Source organism: Dysidea avara, chromosome 11 (assembly GCF_963678975.1).
Source record: "Dysidea avara chromosome 11, odDysAvar1.4, whole genome shotgun sequence".
Classification (NCBI taxonomy): Eukaryota; Metazoa; Porifera; class Demospongiae; order Dictyoceratida; family Dysideidae; genus Dysidea; species Dysidea avara.
Window position 1 is genome coordinate 6,498,712 of NC_089282.1, and position 25,251 is coordinate 6,523,962.

Sequence of the window (25,251 nt, forward strand, 5' to 3'; positions counted from 1 at the left end):
AAATGTGTGTCTGAATATTTGTGATCATGGCCATGGGATGTTAATTCAGTTTCGTTACCATATAGTCAACTCAGTTTTATGAAATGGCACGGCTCTAGTAGTGTGGATTTATCTGAACAGTGCATGTATTGTTTTCCTTTAGTTTTTATATTGATGTTTCAAAATGTCATTTTTGTGTTTCATATTACCTATGATACTATTTCAGTGCTAAACAAAATACTGCAGGGTTGTAGAGGCACTATATCATTATTGCTATATAATAATATTTTAACTGCATACAATATGTGCATAGTCTAGTAGTTATCTAGGTCATTCCATTGCATGGCTTTGCACCATATACTGCATGGTATTCATACATGACAACCAGTTGTTTATTTTGTATCTTAGAATGTTTAATGAACAGAACTGTGTGCACTTACAGTACATACATGTAGCTACGTGCAAATCATAGAAAAATATTAACTACCTGTGGAATACAAAAATAACTATGCATACGTTTGCAAAAAAAAGTCCAGGAACATCACCAATATCACAAAGTGTTGTTATGGATCTTCTTCATCATTTGACATGACTTCCATTTGTAAGTCAGCTGCTTTGTCTTCTTTAATGAGGTTGCCAACCTCTGGGGTTATTTTTTTCCCTTGTTTAGTTGTTGATACCCTGAAAGAAACATCACAAATAAAATGCAAGATAAGATGTTTGCGTGTTAAAGAGCCTATGATGAATTTTAAAGCAATAAATTGCCTAACAAATTGCTGATTTTTTTTAGGAAGCTAAGCTATGCAAATACAAGGAATTTAAACTTTGATTAGGATTCATCGCAAAAAAAAATTGTAGTGAGACAATGAAGGTCGCAGATATACTTGTGGACATTCAATGCATTTAGTGCATATAGACTGAAGTAGGGATTAAATGTCCACTACTCTGTAAATCTGTAGGTGTAGGCACTAATTATTCCTTGTTTTACTGCTTTTTTGTGATAATTCCTAATCAAAGTCCTCGTACTTATTTGTTTACTATTTCGGTACTATCAATTACTGGCTTAAAAAGAAGTGGACATGACACTTCATTTTCAGCTATGTTCATGCTGTTACACAGTGTTACAAATGAAGAACACTTTGAGAAATGCCTCTGCAATCAATCTAGCTGTTACAGAAAATATGGAAAATGTAAACTAGTTGCATGGGTTTTTGCTAAGTGAAGTTTGTTGAAGTTGAATCGAATATGAAATCTGAGAGCCAAATTTAGAATGTATATCATTTGGGAGACTGACCCATACCAGAGGTGGAGGAAGCAGTAGTCCATGATTGGGAGGGGGGCCACTTGCACAATCAACAGCCTAGTATTCTGACACAGAATGTTCAGCTTTTTAATGCCCAGCAGTAGCAGGGCCTACAAACAGTTTGATTATGCCAAGTTTCATTAGTTACATCTTCTAATAGAGCAAATTTTAAAGCAATTTCTCACATGAACTTTGACTGTGTATGCAAAAGTATAGGAATTGATTCCCATAGGATGCATCACATGATTCACTAAGCTGTAAGTTGTGTATATAAATTTGTATAAGTCATTTAGCTGTCCAGTATGTTATATCTACCCTTGTAATGGCACCTGCTGACATTTTTGATGTGCATATTTGTCATGCATTTATGTTGCTGCAACTTGTAACTGTTGACATTGTTGATGGATACTGCCCCCTACTTTACAAATTTGGGGAGGGGGGGAGGAGGAGGGGTGCACATGCCTCCCTGGCCCCGCATTCTGCTGCCCTTGACCCTTTGCTTTCCACTGTTCTGTTGTTAGTTACTGTAAGCCACAACAATTTAAAGCTGCTAGAGTTGAGCTCGTAGGCAAGGACAAAATTAATTGAGTCAGTTCTATTAATTACCACCAAATGGTGACTGCATGGTTTTCAAATTCAAAGTAGAAGAACAGTTTTGCTGGTCATAGCTATGACAAGCACACTCTCTAAATTTGTAGGAGGCAAAAAATTGCAACATGATGATTATTTTTAAAGGCATCAATTTAGTCATAAACTTATCCCTAGAAAATTTTTGGCTTCAAATTACTCCAACTTTTCTATTAAAGCATTATATTATTTTTAAAATGCTAATAGGTTTATGGAAACCAATGAAACCCACTAGAACTACACTTGATTTTATGATCACCTGAAGACTTTGTGGCACTGCATACATATACACAGGTATACATATACACATATACACATATACACATATACACAGGTATACATATACACATATACACATATACACATATAATATACATATACACATATACACATATACACATATACACATATACACATATACACAGGTATACATATACACATATACACATATACACAGGTATACATATACACATATACACATATACACATATACACATATACACATATACACATATACACATATACACAGGTATACATATACACATATACACATATACACATATACACATATACACAGGTATACATATACACATATACACATATACACATATACACAGGTATACAGAAACAATTTACTTTCCAAAACAGCACAGAACTATACTATACAGGATATAAAGATGTTCGAACGTCAATATCATAAATAGTTATTATGGTGTGCAAGCACATTTAATTGGTGAACAATAGTGCCATATATGGTGTACAAGCACAAAACAACTAACCAGAAATATATTGCTCCAATGATAACAACTGCCAGAACCAATGTACACACAACTACAATAGCAGCTATAGCTCCACCAGACAGTCCATCGTCATCTGATTCTGGTGGCGGTGTTGGAGTTACACTTGGAGACATTGGAGGTGTGGTAAACACTCTTGGTGGAATTGTAACATTTACCACTACAAAGATAATGGTATTATTGACCAAACAAATACAGTAGTGTTTGTATGAAAAATTATTATATGTATAGATAAAATTAAATGTTTTACTAATATACTTACAATCACAATTTAATCCATTCAGCATTGTTCCTTGAGGACAACTACAATTATAACCACCATCTGTGTTGATGCAGATCATGTTTGTTGGACATTCAGCAACACCAGTTAAACATTCATCGATATCTGCAAAGTCAACACCAAATAATTTTAAACAACTGTTATGCTTCATACTTGTCTTACCATTACAATTCCTTCCGTCTAACTCATACCCACTATCACATGAACAATTAAATGAACCATCAGTGTTTGTACAATTCTGATCACATGTACCATTCTCAGCACACTCATCAATATCTACAGTAATGTGTGCCACATAGCATACGTCCTTCAAGGTAACAAATTACTGCTCACCAATACAATCTGTTGAATTGTTTGGGTTTACTTGGTAAAAAGGTGGACAGAAACATGTATTAGTCATATTAATATAGGCACATCCTTCTTCACATGTTGAGTTAGTGCACTCAGTAACGGCTAAAGATAAAGTGAAATGCTAACTGTAAGCAACCGACCAGATTGACAGAATTACAATCTTAATAAAAGTATGTGTCTTTCACCAGAATACATACCTGCACAAGTCCTGCTATCATTCATTAACATAAATCCTGGATTACAACTGCATTCATAAGATCCATTAGTATTGGTACATAACTGATGACAATCATTGTACATCGTGCACTCATCGATGTCTAGAAAACCATGTTTCGTACATATGATTTAGTATAATAAAATAGTGTGTTATCTATGAGTGACCAGTTATTGCTGTGTAAATAAGCATGTAGAACTGTGGGTACTGATGCAGGTCTTAGGGGTGGAGCCAAGGTTTGGCAAGGGGTGCACCATGTTCATGCAGGGTAGTAGGTAGCTATATTAAGCAGAGGATCTGGAATGCATGCCCCCCAGAAGCTATAGGTATTTGATTAATATGATTCATAACTGAACTTATTAAGTAAGGTGACTCTAGTATAAATCATGTTTTCTAACATGAGTTCAGTTATGAGCCTCAAGTGAATTGTCATAGAATAATAACCAAAAATTCTAGCAGACTACATAGCTAAGTGTACATGTGTCCATAGGTTGATGCAACAGGTGTGAGATTTTACACTCAGCAGTAACTGTGGAACAGGGGTGGAAGAAGTAGCTGAAGGGGGGCTGGGCTGACCCAGACTTATGGAAATGAGGAACTATATTGTCTCTGGTTTGGTAAGGTGAGAGCAAAAAAAAAAAAGGTCATAACCAGCTGACAATAGCTGCCCACCTCATCAGCTATGTATTTATAGCTGATAAACTACATAAAAATCTTTACATAGCTCACTACACACTACTCTAATACTGTGACTGCTTTATTAGAGTGACTGCTCTATTAGAGTATCTTGATCTTTATCACGGTTTTCAGCCCCACTCCAAGAAGGATAATTTCGGCGTGATATCATTCTGAAGGGGGATAAGCCTCCCTCAGCAGACTGAGGGCCCCCCCTTTCTGCCGCCTATGCAGTGTGGAGGATTGTTAGTGTTACATATACATGCCATGACTGTTCTATTAGAGTATTTGACTGACTGCTCTATTAGAGCATCTCAACATTTGTATGGATTTTTCTTTGGTGGGAAGGGAGCATATGCCCCCATTCCCTCTGGATGGGTCTGTGAATGCTATAAAAATACTTTTAAATTAAGAACATGTACAGGTAGAGGGAAGTGCTTACTTTAGAAATTTCATGTTACGTCACCATGCACAGAATATACTGGCCCAAAGGAAATGCAAGGGTGCATTTAGTAACATAACAGCACAACTGAATACACACAATTTAGCTATAAAAACAGGACATAGCTACAGTGTAATAGGAACCTTGTACAATAATTTCTCACAGAGAGAACAAGGTTATGTATTGAAAAACCATTACTAATCGAGATACTCTAATAGAGCAGTCAGGTGTATTCTAATAGAGCAGTCAAACTACTCTAATAGAACATTCATAATGGAATACAATTTTTAAAATTCTAAGATCAATTTGAAATTTAAAGTTTAGTTATGAAAAAATATTCAGCTTTAAATGGAGAAACTGAAAATGTGGTCATTCAGATTATTACATAACTTGGCCAGTACATATAGCTGATTAACATTTACATTTAGGACTTTAAAAAAGGGAACCAAGCATATTATTGATAACAGTTTATCACTCTCATGAATCTAGTATCTCATGAGTCTAGTAAAGTTTGAAGCAATTTATTGTACATAATCTGTCAGTAGCTGGGGGCTGGGTGTCCTCAAACCTCTACATCTATAACTCACTACCAAATTTGGAAACCACCCGTCCTGCATATGCCTCTGGAATGGCTTTCCTTATACATTTTAGAAAAATAAAAAACTACGGAACAACCAAGAGACATGAAACAAAGATTTGAGACAAAACTTGCATACTTGAAAACTTGTCAATCATAAATCCAAACAGCACTCGAAAGTATATTATAAAACCTACTTTCATGGTTTCAAAGGTCCATTGCAATGAAGCTATATAGATGTCTACCAAGTATTCTGTAAACGGTATCCTTCCCACTAGGGACAGAAGGTATTCCCTACTGTGCTCATGCAATTAAAACACTCATTTCAGTTTAATAATCATGAAAATTCCTCTAAAAACTTTTGGCATTTAAAAAATCTATTGTTTATTAGTAGGTCCACATTTACTTGAGCTTTACTGACTTCCACAAGAAACAAGAAGCAGAAAAGTGCACTTGTAAATAATAACAGGTACTAAACTAAGCACATAGAAATTTTTATCCTTGACATCTAAACATTGTGACAATAAATTCAACCTATATCTTTGCCACAATGCTCAATACGTAACTCAGTAGTAAAGTTGTTAAGAAAGAGGGTTTATTTGGCAACAAATATGTTATAAGAATAAGACTTACCTTCACACTGAGTGGCATTAACATCAATAGGTTGATATCCATCATAACAGTCACACTGATAACTACCAGGAGTGTTCACACACTGTTGAGAACATACAATAGTGGAATTGCCATTACATTCATCAATGTCTATTGTGGATAAAATAATTGTGAACAATTTGTTGGTAACAAATTTTATTACACTCACCAACACATTTAGAGCCATTTCCAGCAACATATCCACTAGGACAAGAACATTCTGCTCCAACCAGTGGAGCACGGTAGTCAAAACATTGTTGACCTTCAAGACATGATATTATGTCACAACCATCAGCATCATTCTGACAGAACTCTCCATCATATCCTGTATGTAAATATGTTCAACTCAGCTTTCAACATGTTTCGCAGTGTGTAAGGAGTATATCATGTCATGTATTATAGATGATATTCAAATACCCACATAGTGTAAGGGAATGTAAGCAGTCCAACTTTTGTGCAACCACTCATAATGTTGCTGTTTGACTCATGACACACACCATTCACATGTGATTAGTTCCTCCAGTAGTACAAAGTAACACTACAAATTGAAGGCAAGGATTGTTGCTCTGCATGCTATAAATCACTTTGCTGTGACACGTTATGTCATGCATCAGTTTGTTGTATCAGTACCAGTAAGGTACTGGAAGGCAAACACAGAAGGCAAAGCCAGTACGAGCTGTTTACTACAAAGTATTTCAGTATTTCCAGCATTTACACTGTAATCCAGATTTCATGTGCCAATTTTAGCTACAAAAATATTTTCTTGGACCACATCCGGCTGGTTTGCACTTGCTTCCCTGAAACACTATCACATGTCTTGGTGTATGGTGTATACATCCCACAAAAACAAATAACAAAGAAATTCAAAGATTGTACCTGTACACTTACCTTCAGGGCATTCACAATTCAACACCACAAATGTAAAATCAGTGTTCAATAAACCGTTAGTGGTGCAGTTGCCTCCATTCTCACAAGCACACAAATGAACAGTTGGAATGAACATTGATGAAACATTTTCGTTACTGGGATCATTAGCTACTATTGTCAGATTTAGTACAGTAGAGTTATCAGCACTCCATGTTATGGAATAACTGTCACCATCAAGATCATTGAATACCACACCATCAGGTAACGTATCCTCCCCTCCATGTAATACCGTCACATTAATACTATGATCACTATCACTAATAACTGTAAATGTGTATACTGATTCGTTCCCAACTGTTGCCAGGAATATTTCTGGTGCAGTTATGTTTGGAGGGAAACTATCTGTAAGGAAAAACACATACAAAAACATACAGTATACAGCACTTAGGTATGTCATTATCATCCACATACATGCGAGACATCATTCTAAACTAGAAAAGATTTAGATATGTGTGACCTATGTAACTATGGCCATTCACGTCAACCTGGAATATCCTTGACAACTATTTGGTAATTGAGTTTATCTAAAATTAATGATATTAGATGGACTGATAGCAATAATCTCTCTAGGGCAAGTAAAATTAAAGATACATAGCTAATAATGTCAGCCTATTATTTTGTATCTCTAAACTAAATGCAGCTATCAATTTTTATTTTGATACTACAATATTTATACATAACACCACAATATTTCCTAAAATAGTAGTAACTGTACTATTATTGTATGCTACTTTTGAATTTTTAATACCGTATAAGTACAGAATTTTAAGGTACACAATTTTCGTGGATTGACAATTTTCAGGGTTTTCAGTTTTACTCTTTAGAGTCACTCTCTTTTTACCTGATGTTACCTATAGAAAGCATAGAGCTACCCATTAATTTTCAAGAATGAAAATTTCGTGGATGGCCAAACAACTGCGAAATCCACAAAAATTACATCCCTCAAAACTTAGTACATACACGGTACTCTCTGACATCAGTTAACACTAAGCACAAAAGTACTTAGATAAAAGTCATTTTGGATGTTCTGACAGTTATTATACAATGGTATCATCTTATCTCTTCAGCTACAATAGATATCCAGGCACATTGCATAATTTAACTTTTGCTATGCTAATACATTGTCCACCTGATAAAACTAATTGTGAATACATCAAATAAAAATCAGGAATTATTCACACCCAATATTTTTTCCTTTTTATTTGATAATATCACTACACAAGGCATTAGCTATACAGTATTAAGTTTTGAATTTTAATGTAATAATTGATGGCATCATGTAAAATTTTGACTGCTAACATATTTTCATTGAAATTCTTTATTAAAATACAAATGGCAACAACTTTTATATGCTATAGTGCACAGACTTGGAATATAGTTCAACAGATTTGCTACATCATGTACAGCAAGATGCCATTTAGTTTTGCCAATAGGACCAACCATTCCAAAGGTATGAATATGTGAAAACAGTGTATGAAAGTCGATGTAGTGTAGGACAAATTAACTTCAAGAACTTGTTCTCGGGATTTCTAAACATGTTTTATTCTTGAAATTTACTTGATGCATTCACAATTATAAGTGAAAGTCTTTTATTCCAAGAAAGAGTGACATGACCTAACAGACTGTTACATCTCTAAACAACCTACTAAATATGTAACTTCACACAGAGACACAAATCTTACAAGAATCCTGCATCTCTATCATAGTTTGGTTTTCAAACATCATTGCAGCCATGCCAACATCAGCATCACCAGTTTGACTAAAGTCAAACAAACACTCAACATTATCACCACAAATATTTCTTAAAGTCGAGTTGCCCATTAAAGACATCACTAGTTCATCCAAAAATGGTGGAACATGATCAGGAACTGAATATGTAGCTGTAGTCTCCCCAAGTCCATATGTGAATAGGCTCTCAGCATCATTGACTTGCCCTGGAATATTAGCAGAATTCTAAATAACATGTTTCACTTTATAAATGTTATTTACTCACATGATTGTCCAAATTGGTGTATCATTGCATCAGATGACAAATTTGAAATCATATTTTCATTGCGATACACAAACTCATCAGAATCATCACCATTGTAGTTACCCAATAAACCAGAAGTGGTTCCTCCAAGAGATGGTGGAACTTCTAAAGTATACACTAACAATCCAGCTGTAATGTTAATGGTTATCCCTACTCCTGATGGAAATGACGCTGCTATGGAATTGTTACTGCTCCGTTCAACAAAAGCTGATGAAGACGTGGTGTTGTCACCAACTGAGGTCAAGTCGTTGGACATATCAACACCATTAACTATAATCGTAAATTCAGCAGTACTGTTTATTCCAATCTATGTACATATAGGAAACAATAGTTAGTCACTAGAAATCATACAACAATGAAACCAAAGTTATCTGATTCTTAAGTAACTACCAGGTGTTTATGTAGCCACAGGGAAGCCATGACATGCCAGCACGAATTGACACTTTGTGCTGTCAGCAAAATATGGGGACACAAATGACTGAAAAGAGGACAAACACAATGCATGCATTCTGCATATTGTGGTATGCCAACTGCCAAAACACATATTGAGAAGCTGGTTTCCGGTCAGTATTTTTATGAAAAAGTGCAAACCTCCATGATCCCTAATACACAGTACTACTATACTGTATGATATACCATGCACTAGTAAGTAAAATAGATAAGGTAAATTTTGTCACTTAAATTTTCACAAAGCTTAGACAACTACAAACTTATTACATACAATTTTCCATACTGTTGTATGATGGCTAAAAATTTTTGAGAGACACAACTGTTTGTAGTGAGTCACATGGTAAATGGCCTATTTCAAGATGTGTTTTATTGTTGCAAGTGAAAATTCCAAATTATATCAGGGGCATAGGAAGCGTGGGTGTCATGGGTGCTTGGGCACCCATAAATATTTGCAGTGGCGTAACTAACGGGTGTCAGCACACTGTACCATATATTACTGAAAAGATCGAGATACTCTAATAGAGCAGTCAATGACTCTAATAAAACAGTCATACTTGTGACCTTTTTTTTTTTTTGTCTTCAGCTTTACCATTGGGTACCCATAAGTCAAATATATTCCTACACCTCTGTTATATAAATGCTCTCACTAAATTCATTCACAGGAATAAAGCTACTACAGTGGAATCTCAGTTATCCGGACCTGGATTCTCAGTTAACCGAACTATGGAAATGACTGCTCTATTAGAGTAGTGACTGTTCTATTAAGGTAGCTGATAATACTGAAAATTTTAAACTGTTCTTTATGATATTTTAAGGCTGTTTCTACACAATTTCAGAGGTATGGACTTTTCAGACTTATGGACCACCCCTGGTCTCAAGGGGTTCGGATAACGAGGTTCCACTGTATATGAATAAATGTGATACTTTAATACAGCATACGCCTATACTCAAAATGCTCTAATGGAGCCGTCAAACCTCATAAGCACTTTTAAGTTTGCAAATTGCATGAAGGATTCAGTATTGAGCCTCATTAGTATAGCTGTTACAGTTTATGATAGGAATTTTTTGCATACTTTGACAAAAACTCTGAAAACAGCATTAGTCATACAATGGTAGCACCTGCATGGTGACATGCAAAGCTCCACATGAAAAATTTAAAACTTTAAATTTCATTAGCAGCAAAATAAATATGTTTACATAATGTGTTTTTTTGCATACTAGTCAACACAATTATTATAAACTGTTGCACAGTGTTCTTTACTACTGGTTTTAATACATAGTTATTTTACTACTATATACCTGAACAGTATCATTGCCTTCTGTGATGGCAAAGGCAGAGAATATAGTAGCATTTGAATTATTTGCTAATTGTGTTCTTCCCTGAAATTCAAAGTCACTACTGGTTGTCCTCAATAACACATATTCTCCCCATCCATTAAAAGTGTATCTGCGGCCATCAAGGGTGGTGATGTGGGGATCTCCCCATCCCCAAGCTACAATAGAAAGAAATTAAACATACAATTCTTCAACTGGTGACATCATTCTATGGCTGTTGGACATTTTGCAACCAACTCTTACATGTTATTTTGAAAAACTAATCACACTAGTGCAATTAAAAATGAAGTAGGGTTCTAGCAATAAAACGTAGTGAAACAAGACATAATAAATGATCATAGCTGTTACAGCATGGAAAAATTTCCACCTTGGCATGTTACCACCAACTGTTCAATTCCAAAGTAGGAATCTTCTCACATAGCCGTGTTGCAATGGTTACCATAATTCATATCTCTTATTTCACACTTTTTATTATTGGAACCTTAAATTAATAATTCTTAGCTTGTTAACTTTTTTGTTGTGGCATATGCAATAGCTATGTGGCTGTGACTGCTTTATATGAGTATCTTGATCTCCCTGCCTGTTATAAGTGAGCTTTGCAATAGAGCACGGAGCATGATTTTCCATGTCTAGTCTTCTACAGCAAAACTGCAGCTGGATCAGTAAGGGGCATAGCCATGACATGCTCTATTGTTAGGAAGGGACTATTTATCCAGTTTTGTACATAGCATAAAAAAAAACTTATGGCTGGCAAAATGGGAAAAAAAACTTTGGAGCTCGAACCTGGACCATCAGTATGCTACCAGCTGTGCTACCGCTGCTAGCTACCCAGCTCCCCTTTTTTTCTATCTTATAAATGCAATTCAATAAGTAACCTGTAAATAGTAAGAAGACCAGGTGAAGAAGAAACCAAATCTGAACCAGACCCAAATCTAATGCTAATCTTAAGTCAAGTTGCCTGTTAAGCATAATGACACCCTTCACTGTCTGTATGAAAGTAAGTTTTTGGTGAGTTTGAAGAGAGCTAAGGTTGGCCTGGCTTTGCCAGGACACTCATTACATGCTCCAACCCTAGCTCTCCTCGAACTCACCAAAACTTACCTTCATACAACTAGTGTGCTTGATACTTGAGTTATGATGGGTGAGTGCCAGAAGAATAGCCTGTATAAGTCAGCATCTGGAACCAGATGAATAACCACTACAATACTGTTATGGATATAGTGACATGTTCTGATTGTTTAGGGGCATAGAATCATTTTTCCCAACTGTGAGTTTGTTATTGTGGTGTAAAATTGGTCAATAACCTTGCAACTGTGATTAAGCAAGCTGGTGCTTTTTTTTGGCAATTGTTAAAACTTTCATCTGTAAGTGTTTCTGAATTATAATGCTGGATTTGAGGTTACAGTAGATGTACTAAAACTAGTCCATAAAAATGATTTTCATCATGCATCATGCTTCTAATTTAACAACAGCACTTTAGGTGGTGCTTGTAATTTTAGGGGGAAACCTAACTAAACAGTACTAGCTAGCATGCTGTTTGATGAACTTTTATGATGGGAGCTTCGCAGTTTTTATTCCACCAAAGTAAACTATGCATCAAAATTTGCTCTTAACTGCTATAAAAATACACATGAGCACTCTGTTTCATGACAGCCCAACTAATCTTACTATTCTGTGTGCATTGTTATTGATATCCCCTTCAGAATTTTTCAGTTGTAGACATTACTTTCATTGGTGTTCCATCGATCAGTACTTACATGGGAATGGAGGGTACAGGACAGATTTGGAAACTATATAAAGCAAAATGGGAGAAGACAAATGAAAGGAATACCACAAGGCCAATATCTTTTGCATTGAAGAAATGAAGCTTTTTATTTCCTAGTTTAAAGCTATTTCATCCTTGATAATTTTGTCATCTAGGATAGTGGTAAATACCTCTCACAGGCTCTGCCTTCTGTGTTCACCTTCCAGTACTCAACTGGTGAAGAAGACATAAACATTTCCCTACTTACTATAGGTAGCCTTCCTAGTTGGCACCAACTTGGCCAGTGGTCTGCAGATCATCATCAAGTAACAGTGGGTTGGCTTTTTAAAAGTGTCAAAGTCTCAGATGGGAACTAGCTATGGTGATACCATGCTTACTGTCAGAGTGGAAGTGCCTTGATGCTATTTAATGCTATTACTATGAGAGATTAACAGCATTAATTTTCAGCCTTGCTCAACCAATGTTACTCAGCATTCCACACCAGTTGTTTTAGTGAGGAGTCTATTAAGTTTTTTAATGGGTATTTTATGCAACAGGCTCAAGTATGTATTGTGAAGCATATAATTATGCAGAGAACTCATATCAACACGTTGCACTTACTTCTACGTTGAGGAACATATCCTGTACAATCTCTTGGAGGTCTCCTCTCTTGATAGAACTTGCAAAAGCCCACATTACTGAGACAACAGTCCTCTTGAGGATCCCTATCATATTCCAAGTAGTTGGGATAGTTTATTGTCCATGACCACCATGGATGATATCTGAGCAATCCTCCACTACTTTTTCCCTGAAGAACTAGTGCACCAAATGAATTACTAGAAGTTGAATAACAACACTCTTGTGCTCCACCAAAGGAGTTGGGCCATCTTTCAATAAAACAAAATGAATCATCCTTTCTAGTGAAGTACCAAAACCGCCTGTCCCACCATGCTTGTCGTGAACTACAAGGACATGCAATCTCATTTTTGCTAAAATCAGCAAGGTTTTCACTACTCTCATAAGACTCTATGTCTGAGAAATACCATGAGAGACACTGCTTTCGCAACTGCTCAAACAACTCAGGATCAGCACTTATTTTGTACCAAACATTATTATATGGCAGGTTGTCACCAATACAGTCAATATTGTTGGCCTCTTCTCGAGCTGTTAAAGGATGATTGGCAAAAAGAATCCCAGCAGCATTAAATCCGATAGTTGGGTATCTCCATCGCCCACTCCATTGCATCAAGTCACACATATATGTAAACACTGCATAAGATTCTGATCCATCAGTAATCACCACTGCTTGATAAGTGTTTTTCTAGAAGAGAAATACATTTTGTTGTAATTCTAGACCTGACTATATACAGAGGTTAAGTAGAGCACAGCATTACTATTGTTGTATGGCTGTAATATAAAGTAGGAGGTCTGACTGCAGGATATTTGCAATTTGAAGGCTTCAAAATCTCCAAAAGTTTATATGCTAAAGCATGAAAAAATGCTAAAAATAACAATCAAGCCAATCTATACTGCATCTTTCCCCCAAAAGTTTTCAAAATTTAGTTTTCAGCAAGAGGGTCCATGGACCCCTGGTCCCCCTTAGAATCACCTATGAATTGTCAAAGTACATGTACACCCATGAGGTTTTTACATGGTTTATTGACATGTGCTAATCACTGTGACTGTGTAATCTCTGGCCCACTATCAGTTTGCTGTATTATACCCTGCCTAGGTGTTTAATAATGTGATCAAGGGTATTTTTGCTGATGTTTTGTTAGTGAGCACAAGCTACTCCTTGAACAAACTCTGAGGTCAATAGTGTACTGTACTTGTATTAAAGCATTGAAGCAAAAGAAATGGTTTATTAATTATGCTTCAACTTGAAGACCACACCATTTTTTCACAGCTTGGCTGTTTTTGTGTGGATTGGAATAAACAGTAAGATTAGTGCACAAAATATAAGGCAGAATACAGGAAATGACTAGTAAACATGTAATGCAGCATGCTATATTTTCTTTGGTAAATGACTATTATCCAGCAGATGAGGGATAAGCTATTAAGAAGATGAGTTGATGAGTTAGAAATACACAAACCAAGAGTATACCAAGAGATCACAGTATTTTATTTTACTAGTACATTAAATCAGCTTATGTGAGCAATTTATAAACAAATTGAAAATTAAATTAAGTTTATAAATTCAGTAGCTAGTGAGAGAATTAGTGTAAAGGAACTAGGCAAAATTCTGTTGTAAGATTCCGAGAAAAAAGAGAGTGTGGGTGCTGACTGTTTATTATGACAATCATACAGTATGATAGTAACTGTATAGTAGGGACCACAAAGGAGTAGTGTGGCCCACGAAATAATACTGATGACCCAAAAAACAGCCTCAATTTCCCCTGATGACAATGAGGCAGTATTGGTTAGGTAATATTAAGTCCAAACAAGCTTTCAGATCGACCCGAAACGCTTTCAACAAGTTGCTACGGAATTTTTAAAATAATTTATTTAATGGAATTTTCTAGTGACTGACTGACTGATACCTTCAGACAAGCGTAACTCGATAACGGCTAAGGCTACGGACTTGATTTTTTTCACTGTTCGACGTCGCTTCATCCCGAGAGATACCTTTTGGCATACCGCAGTACGTACAATGCATTATTCATGGACTTACCAGTGTCCTCCTTTGTGTCCCATTCATCTTTGCTGACAGCAAAAAGTGTCAATTTGCCAATAGCACGTGATGGCTTCCCTTCCGTGTAACGGAAATCGTCTGTATTTGTCATAGTGGCTATATTGATAGCAGAGGTGCTTTTCAAACAGTTCTTCATTCGTACTGCTGTGTAACGATAGCCGACAACGAAGCATAATGGATACTTCACTTTTCAGACGATAATTGATATAGCCAGGGTGCGCGGCATCGTTTCTTTCGGTATGCGTGGATCGCAGAGGTGCTTTTCGAACAGTTCTTGATTCGAAATGCTGTGTAACGGGTTGCACAAAGCTGACAACGAAGCATAATGGATACTTCACTTTTCAGACGACAATTGGGGCATGCGGTGCCATTTCAGATGCGTGGGTTCACCAGTCATAATAATTATTTACAAAAAAAGTTAACAAACAAGTACACAGAAAAATTTGGAATTTTCAACTAGAGTAGGGACCATAGCACATCGATAAAAGTACTGAAACAAGCTATTATTATTATTATTATTACTAGGACCACGTCACATACAACCAAGTACATACACCAACGTGACAGCCCCCCGGTGAGGCTATTAGGTGGTGAATGCATTATCCCCAAATCAACTCAATATGTCACAGTAGTGACAGATATAACACAATAGTGGCATCGTAACTAAAGGCCACCAGTAGCTAAGTGCCAGTACATCATTGGTATGGCATAAATGGCACAGTGATGTGTACAAAGTATATGTATACAAAACATACAGGAGAGAACTATACATTATTGCAGTATTGTATGCAGCAATACATTATAGGCAACATCACCATGCAGATAAAAATTATTAGCCAATATACAGCAATGCATATCAACATCAACTAGAGCTAAGTACGGTTCATCAGTGATGTAGCAATGGCACAGTGATGGGTGACACACTATAGTTATGCATACACAACTTTCAGGAGATAGCTACACAATGCTGTAGGCATATGCAAGCCAGATGAACCAGATAAAGGAAGACAGCCAAGCCACTAGAGCCTAGTAGCTACGCCAGGTGAAGGCAAAAAAGATTAAGCACGTATTGAATTGCCTGACACCAACACAAAGAAAGTTCGCCATGCCAGCTGAACAAGACAAAATTGTTTACTTGTATTTTATATGTAATTGTAAGCTTATTGTAAAGAGCGTGGCATATGTCAGTTTAATGTTTTCTTGTATTGTTTATTTACGTGAATGAATCCACTGGCAGCTGGCATGGAGACTTGAGATGTTACAAACATAAAAACTTACTTGTAATCTTCTTGTTTACACAAGTGGCTTCTGGCTCTCCTGCACGGGCATCACTAATCTTCTTCGCCAATCTTCTTCGCGCAATATGTAAGTAATTAAGCAAGGGTGTGGTACTGGGCGTTATATAGAATTACACGTATGGTCAAGTCATCAGCACAAACAGGAGCGACGATTATACGTTTGTGCCTTCATTCACAGGCGAATCTATCCCCGGTTAGTTCATGTCTCTAGGCCTCGTAGTTTTCTCAAACATTAATTATTAATTATTTATTTATTTATTTATTTATGACGTAATTTTAACCGCGTTTCGTATTATTCTTAGTACTTGGTTGTATAATTATCAATTTACCAAAAAGGAAGGCGTACACAAAAGGCAAAGCCTGTACAAGGTGTCCGCCTACAAAAAACAAACATACATATACATATACCTACAGTACACTACAAACTAAACAGTACACAACAAAACACAAAACAGTGATTAAGAAGTTACTGGACACATAAGTAATTATAAAGGTGATGCCGGAAAGACTTTCGATTACTGTCTTCAAGGATATGTAATGGCACAGTGTTCCAGAAGAAAGTTGTGTTGACAAAAAAAGAATATCTCCTAGAATTAATGGTGGACTGTGGAGGGACTAGTGAAAGATGGTGACTTCAGGTAGATGCCATGGAATTAAATGAACAGTGACTATTAAATGTAATAGATGTTTGCTGGTGATATATGTCATTGAGGAAACTGACCGAAAGGAAACTTCGTCTTGACTGGAGAGAAGGAAGGTGAAGTTGGGAGCAACAATCATTCGAAGAAATGGTCCAAGAGCTGGTAGATGGACTCCAGCGACTCCCACAGATCCATTAAGCTGCCCGCTTTTGTAGGGACTCTAGTAGTTGGATATCTCCCAAATTATGGGGATTCCATACGACTGCAGCATACTCTAGCATTGGCCGGATGATAGCTTTGTATGCGGCACACTTAGCTGCATGGCTGCAACCAAACGTAAATAGTTCAAAGACTTGGTGCCCTTACTGACAACATACTTGCAATGCTTAGACCAGTTTAACTTGGAATCTACCTGCACACCAAGATACTTCACAGGATTACTCCATGAAATAGGTTGATGGTTAATGGAGTATGTAAATGGAATTGGTTTGCATTTGTTAGTAATCATCAAAGCTTCACATTTGGTGGGATTTAACTTTAATTGCCAGCGACTAGCCCAAGAAGAAATGGCAGTAAGGTCATTTTGTAGGGAAGAACATTCCTTGAGAGTGTTAGCTGGAGCATAAAGTAAAACATCATCAGCAAACATTTTAACAGTGGAGTGTTTTACAACAGAAGCCAAATCATTTACGTAAATCAAAAACAAAAGTGGACCCAAGACAGTTCCCTGTGGAACCCCAGAAGTAACAATGGTCCAATCTGAAAAAGTACCATTGATTACCACTCTTTGTTTTCTTTTAGTTAGAAAAAATCTAAGCCATGACAGTACTTTACCATGAATTCCTAGAGAGCTTAACTTAAGCAGAAGGCGTTCATGTGGTACAGAATCAAAAGCCTTCGCAAAGTCAAGCAGTAGACAATGTACAGTGCTTCGTTGTTCTAAACATTGAGACCAATCATCAACAGCCTCAGTCATAAGAGTTACAGTAGATCTTTTATTTCTGAAGCCAGATTGAGAAGGACTAAGCAGTTGGTGACGCTCCAAAGCAGAAACTAAGTGTCGGTGCAAAATACGCTCAAAAACTTTGATTACAACAGAAGTGAGACTGATTGGTCTGTAGTTACTAGGATTATGCTTGTCATTACGCTTGTGTATCGGAACAATATTTCCTGAAACCCAGTCTGGAGTAGTGCACAATATTAAATCACAGTAAAACAATAAGAAGTGTTATATCCCTACTGTGCATTTCCATTATGGTATCTTGAGCACAGTAAGGATATAACACTTCTTATTGTTTTACTGTGATTTAATATCATGCACTACTCCAGCTTGTTTCAGTACTTTTTATCAATGTGCTATGGTCCCTACTCTAGTTGAAAATTCCAAATTTTTCTGTGTACTTGTAAAATTTTATTACCAGCATGCCATTTATCTTGCTAAGTGCATATGTGTAGCTACAACTAAAGAAAATCTCCAGGTGTTCTTGATCAATGTGATTGTTAAATTCCTAGTTCCTGGTCTTTAGTCTCTGGATCCATCATTTTTACTTTCCTTAATACAATCATGAACTTCACCAGAAATGTGGATTGATTACAAAAATATGTGCATTATATGTGCAGCAAAATAGATTCCTTATTTCTCATCAGTCACTTCTTCAATTCTGATGTGGGTGGAAATACCAAGACATCACAGCAACAGCATCACCAAATAGGTTATCTTATCTAAGGTCTTCTACAAGTTAATACTTAAATACTTAGCCTTTTCTTAAGCAGGAAGAAATATCTTCTTCGCTGCACTAAAATGATGGCCAGTCTTTCTCAACACTGAAATGTTTGCACAAGTAATCAATAACAAAAAAAATTGGTTTTGAAGCAGTGGGGTGGAAGTGATATGACCAGTAAAGAGAAATAAGGAATCAAGTTTTCCTTGCTTGATTTGAGCACTTAACTTAATACATTATAGGATTTTGACAGATTATATACATCAGTTTTAAATGGGCCAAGGCTACTGACACTGATCAGCAAAAACTTAGACAAAAATACATAGAGAAAATGAGAAAAAAAAATTGCTGACTCATAGCCACAGCGTAATCAAACCCAGGATCCTTACTGTTCAACCAATGCTCCCAGCTACCCATTCCCTGTCTTTTCTACATCGTAAATACAAGTCAAGAAGAGTGCTCTATTAAAAAGAAGGAGCCATACCCAGTGAAGAAACCAAGGCTGAACCCAGTTCTAACCCTAATGCTAAACTGAGGTTTCCCCCATTAAGCATAATGATTTTTGATGGGTTAAAGGCAAGCTAGGGTTGGCCTGGTTTTGCCAGGACAGTCACTTCATACACTGAGTTTTAATATGTGCATTCATTATGATTATGATTATTATGATTAAAGTACCTGGCCAAGGCAGAGCCTGTATACCAGAAGGCCTTATAAAGACCTAAGATGTTTACATTCATGCATAATTATGATATGGTCACATGCATGCACAGTTCAACCCTCATGACGTTTTGCATTAAGAAGTCATAAGAGAATAAAATTTGAGCTTATTTGGATTTAAAACTTCACCAGCTTTACAAAGATGAAGTTTATATAATAGTTGCAATCATAAAAACAGTATAGCGTAATATCATTGTCTGTTGTGTATACCTGATTTGTAAAACTTCTGATTGCAGGATAGTAACTCAGAAAATAAGAGATATAGTCGGATCCATGAGGGTAAGGATGGACATCTCGCCATTCTGCCAGGATCATAAATGTACCAGAAAAGTTTGCCATTGTATTAGCAGCAAGGTATGCATTCACTCTATCCAACAACATATCATCATAACTACTTCTTCCTTTCTCAACTATCTCATAAGACACTTCTCCTTCTCTACGAATGTCATTATCAGACCAATACGGAGCCACAACATGGAATCGTCTCAGATAGTAGAAACCAGGAAATGGAGAAGGCCACCAGTAATAGAATGGTCTACTGAATGAGATCACCCCATTGGTACCAACCTGTGTACACAAAGAACATGCTTAGAATTAGAAGATAAAGATTATGGCAACTTACATAAGCCAATGTGTGTGTTTGCAATCCAAATGGAAATCCATTAGGGATATAAATAGTATTAGAGACTCCATCAAGGCGTGTTTTTAGTTTCATTTTTTGATTACTGAACTCAAGAAATGGAAGAACGCTATCATCTGTGAAGATTTAATATGTATGGGTTATCTTTAAGAATGCTAACACAATATTATTTCTCATAATCAAACAAATATCATTTCTCATAATCAAACAGAGGTGTGACCTGGTTTATACCATATCCAACTAGATTGCATCACCAATACAGATATATAATTCCTCCAACTAGAACACTTGCTTACCAACAGAGTTACTTTCCAGGAACTATCAAGCAATGGAATAACCTCCCTAATCACATCATCGATACAGAGTCACTAGAACAGTTTAATAATTGTATTTTTGGACTAGATTTGTTGTAATTAACCCCCTTTTTGTTTTGAGGGTCCCCCCCCCTCCTGGATGTAACCAGCACTGAGTGCTGTCTTTCCAGTATCTAATCATAATCATAATCATAATCATAATCATACCAACTAAGTAGGGCATGAGAAACCTTCCCATGTCTCACTGTACTATTGTTAGTGTATAAGAACATTGTATAGGTACAGATAATTATCCTCTCCTGAAATTTTGTACCATAGCTATAGAGCACACTTTACTTTTCTTAATCCAATACTGCACAACAAAAATGTATAAAACTACATACATACAGTGATTTAAACACATACTAGTTACCTGTAGGTCCTGGAGTGGGTGTTATGCTGGGAGTCACACTGCTTGTGGTGGTTGTTGGTGTTAATGTGCTCATTATTGAAGTTGTAGACATATCACCAATGGAACTAGTCACTGAGCTGGTTGTCACAGAACCAGTAGCTGTTCCTACTGCAGAAGTGCTAGCAGCACCTGAGGAACTTAGCACTGAAGAAATAGTCATTGAAGAACTAGCATTTCCTGCAGCAGAAGTAGCAACGGCACCAGAGGTCATCAAAGAACTAGAAGTCCCTCCAGCTGTAGTTACAATAGCACCAGAGGTCATTGAAGAACCGACAGTTCCTCCAGCAGTAGTACTGATCACACCAGAAGTAGTTATCATCAAAACCATGGTGGTTGCATCTGCAACTGCAGGACTTGCTGATGTAGTAACTACTAATGTATTCACTCCTGCTGCAAACAACACAATTAGTGTACTATAGTATATTAAATGCCACAAGGTTAGCAAAGCTTACCTGTAGCATCAGTATTGTCAACTGGGGTCATCAAAGAATTAGCAGTCATTACAGCAGTTGTATTGATAACACCCATGGCTGTTATCATTGAAGATGTATTTGCAAATGCAGGACTTGTTGATGTAATATTAACTACTAAGCAATAAAAATCTATATAACTGGTGTATTATATTTGTTTACACAATGCTACAAGCTACGTAGCAAAGCTTACCTGTAGCATCAGTACTGTCAACTGGGGTCATCAAAGAATTAGCAGTCATTACAGCAGTTGTATTGATAACACCCATGGCTGTTATCATTGAAGATGTATTTGCAAATGCAGGACTTGTTGATGTAATATTAACTACTAAGCAATAAAAATCTATATAACTGGTGTATTATATTTGTTACACAATGCTACAAGCTAGGTAGCAAAGCTTACCTGTAGTATTGTCTTGCCCCAACACATGGCCACTGAAGACGACCAGCAATATAGTTCTCAGAATCATATCTACTTGAATATTTCAACTGCAATAAGGAAGTATGTTTATGTATATACCATAATCACACAGCATGATAGTAGGATTTTAACTTTTCTCCTAAAAATATAACCTAAAAACCAAGTTCACAAAACCTTCATGACAGCTTGGCAGCATTGGTTAGGCATAATAAAGTCCAAATGTATTACAAAGTGACTCAAAACGCTTTCAACAAGTTTTCTAATTAACTGAATTTTCTATTGATGAGCTAACTAACTGCATGGCACCTACATTTGACTATGGTTAAGACTACGGGCTTGATTTCTTTGCTGTTTGATGTTCCTTAGACCAGAGATGTGCCTTTTTGCCACTACAATAGCTACATGTATCATGTCCTCTTTCATGATCCATTTTTTCTCCACTACCACATAGGTGTTGAGAAGTAGGTGGCACATATATGGCATCTTGGGTTGACTATAATTGTAATTTTTATGGTAACTGGATTAATTGCAGATGCACTTCTCGTACTATTCTTGTAACGCAAACAATGAGTGGCTGGCTGTGGATCAGCCACTTCACTTTCCAATAATAATATTCAGGGCTTGAGTAGGGATTTGAGCATTTGAATTTGAGTAGGGATCACAGAAATATAAAAGTGACAAAACAAAGATCACCTATAGAGGACATTTAATCAGATGCTCCAACTCTCACACCTTAGAAGTGATTCTCACGATTTGGTCATGCTCTCACGCCCAACATTTGTAATCTCGCACCTACAATTTCTTCCTCACTCCCAGGATTTTTTATGACTAGTTATACATTTTACTTGACGTTTATCAACTCAAAACTTAGCAGTGCTCGCTGGAATGCCGATGTATTAGCAGTCATGTGATCTCTCGTTCAAATTTTCTTTTGGTAGTTGGAACTCTCAATGGCAGTTGATTGATTCCTTTTAGAGATGGGTTGTATAAGGACAGCAAACAGGGGTACCCACAAACAGTGTACTGGAACTTTGAAAGGTCACTCGGAATCCAGGCGGGATATTATTATTGTAAAGTTCAGTTGCAAGATAGCCACACTGTGTGGACATGATAGAATCCACGTAGTTGAACTTGCAAGGCATCTCGTAAATACACAAGATGATCATTAAAGTGTGTAGTACAGCTGATCACATGATCCAGTTACGGTTGCCATGGTAACCATAATGAATTTCCACAATCGTAATGTATACCTAGCACACACACCTTGCAAGTTATTAATATAGTACACTAGTAGCTAGTAATACGCAACTTTCAAATATAGCTAACTAGTACAAGGAGGCCATATTTTCAAGCATACTTTCTGTAACAACTTTGAACAGGCTGTAGGACCAAGTGTCCTACAGACCTTCAGCAATTGTGCTGTAAAGCCTTAATAAAAAAATAAAAAAATAATAATGCCATGAATCCTAAAGTGCTAGTTATAATATAACTTTGCTGAAATGCATGGTTGCAGCTGAAAAGGACTGTATCTCCATTGTTAACTTTGTGAAAAGTTCACTCCCAAGAAAGATCTAAGGTTGCAGCCTCTGTTTAATCCCTACTTCAGTCATGACTATAGCTGGCTATACTGCTGACAAGCAGAACTCTACGTAGCACAGATGGCTGCATTTGTATGAAATCCATCAGCAATAAGATGTCATCACTTGCTGGCAATAAAGAGAGACGCCATATTGACCTCACGTTGTTGTTGTTATTATCTGCTTTACCAGTTAGGCACTGGAGGGTGTATACAGAAGGCAGAGCTCACGTGTACTAAATTAACCACTCGAAATGCAGCGCCGGCCGGCATGCATTTGAAAGCCCCGGATGCTACGCCCCTTTTTATTGGAGCTAGGTGATCTAGTACACATTTCTTTTTAAACGGACGGCTTGCAAAATGGTTTAAATGTACATGTTTAATAGTTATAAGCCGGCTTAGGCTGGCGAGGTGCGCCGGCAGTCAGTCAACGATGAAAATTGAGTAAGAGCCACGCCTAGTAACCAGTAAACAAACGTTCAAATTTGCACATAGTCTGTTATTCTCGTTCAAATTTACATCTATATTCTCGCGGAACTGAGAACTTGGCAATGTAGCTAACGAGTATATCAACGCACCAGAATTATCAGTATTACGGTATTTTGGTACAGAATCTTTGGCAGACAAAACAAAATACTCACTACTTGCTCCGCCGGGTGGTCAGTTCAATTATTTTCTATTGAATTTCCGTAATTAGTAACCACACCCGGTAAGGTCAACCGGAAATCTTAACCTCATTATGCAGCTATGGTGACGTAAATTGGCTATCGTCATCTGGTCAAGGGAGCAAAACTTTTTGATAATAATATTATGAGTTTTTTAAGTGGGTGTGGCTGACAGGTTTCTAGAAGTTTTGCTGTAAAAGTTTTGCACCATGCAAAAAATACAGCACTGCAGCTAGGTATTTGGTCAGGAAGGTATACAGCCGCAGATTAATTACAATTAAGACCAAGACCAAGAAAATTAAGACCCACCAGATATTAGTATCCCAGAACACTTGTTTATCTCACACCATGTCCCACATCTCACCATCTGTGATTAATACCACCATTAACATCATTCACTTACTACTGGAAAAGCCGGCTTCTTCCCCACTCACCATTAATACTGACATACTATATATACCCTGGATGAATTCTCCTATATATCACATGAATTTTTGTGATCAAGTATAACTGTCAGCTGGACCACACATTAAATTTGTATGTATGTTGGTTGATACCTGGGGTAACCGTAATACTGTTATGCAGTTGCACCCCCCTGAGCTGTATCAGCCATGCACATAATGATTGCCTTCTCAATATAAACCCAAATCCAAGGCACTTGTAAAGTGCTGTGACAGGCCTGTAGAAGTTCATTTCTTTTGGGGTGGAAATGGTTAGGTTGGGCTAGTAGTCACTGAGTACAGTAGCTGTATTCCCTATCACAGTGAGCCTAATACCTTCTGAATAGTCTGGGCCACGCAATGGAGCTATAGTTTGTGTCTCTCCATGGTTACAGCCCTGATTTGAGGGCAAACCCTGGCCTCTGGCTTTGACAATTTTTAAAAGCCAAAGCTATTGACACTGACAAGTACAAACTTAGACAAAAAAAAGTGAAAACGTAAAAAACTCAAGTGTTGACTATCATTAGCTTACAGCAGATAAAAGTTAACAAAATTTGTCTTCTATAATTGCTAAGTGTTCCCTGTCAAAAATTGGAGCTACATTTGCCAAGAACTAGTCATCAGGGATAGTATTTGTAGTTACTGATTGTGTAAAAATCATTTGTAAGATTGGCACAAATCTCTAAAGCACATGTTTTGAGAACAGTTGCTTGGATTTTATTAGGTCCCAGAGGATTTGTTTACATACAAACTGTTGCAGCAAGTTGACTATACCATCAGTAGTGAAGGAAATAGTATTATAGGCTTAGAATAACATTGTT

General features: G+C 36.8%; 1 protein-coding gene across 1 annotated transcript; it reads right to left on the reverse strand.

Annotated features, from left to right (window-relative positions):
- Nucleotides 1-256: 256 nt before the first annotated feature.
- Nucleotides 257-24,010, reverse strand: LOC136237631 (mucin-like protein). The gene is made up of 20 exons (XM_066027847.1): nucleotides 23,967-24,010; nucleotides 21,732-21,817; nucleotides 21,522-21,653; nucleotides 21,311-21,442; nucleotides 20,820-21,248; nucleotides 20,076-20,209; nucleotides 19,664-20,020; nucleotides 13,006-13,705; nucleotides 10,605-10,798; nucleotides 8,817-9,162; nucleotides 8,506-8,757; nucleotides 6,785-7,165; nucleotides 6,066-6,221; nucleotides 5,879-6,007; nucleotides 3,535-3,654; nucleotides 3,320-3,439; nucleotides 3,149-3,262; nucleotides 2,969-3,091; nucleotides 2,689-2,866; nucleotides 257-660 (listed from the first exon to the last, which is right to left on the reverse strand). The coding sequence occupies exons 2-20, from the start codon at nucleotides 21,796-21,798 to the stop codon at nucleotides 543-545; spliced, it is 4,182 nt and encodes a 1,393-aa protein (XP_065883919.1). The 5' UTR covers nucleotides 21,799-21,817; nucleotides 23,967-24,010; the 3' UTR covers nucleotides 257-542.
- Between the last annotated feature and the right edge of the window lie 1,241 nt (nucleotides 24,011-25,251).

Bases quoted from the DNA above. Each gene is read 5' to 3' on its own strand.
- LOC136237631 (XM_066027847.1), bottom strand. From the start codon at position 21,798: ATGATTCTGAGAACTATATTGCTGGTCGTCTTCAGTGGCCATGTGTTG. The intron at 8,758-8,816 runs GTGAGTAAATAA...CTAATATTCCAG, and splicing joins ACACCAATTTGGACAATCAT to GGCAAGTCAATGATGCTGAG. The intron at 3,440-3,534 runs GTATGTATTCTG...CTTTATCTTTAG, and splicing joins TGATAGCAGGACTTGTGCAG to CCGTTACTGAGTGCACTAAC.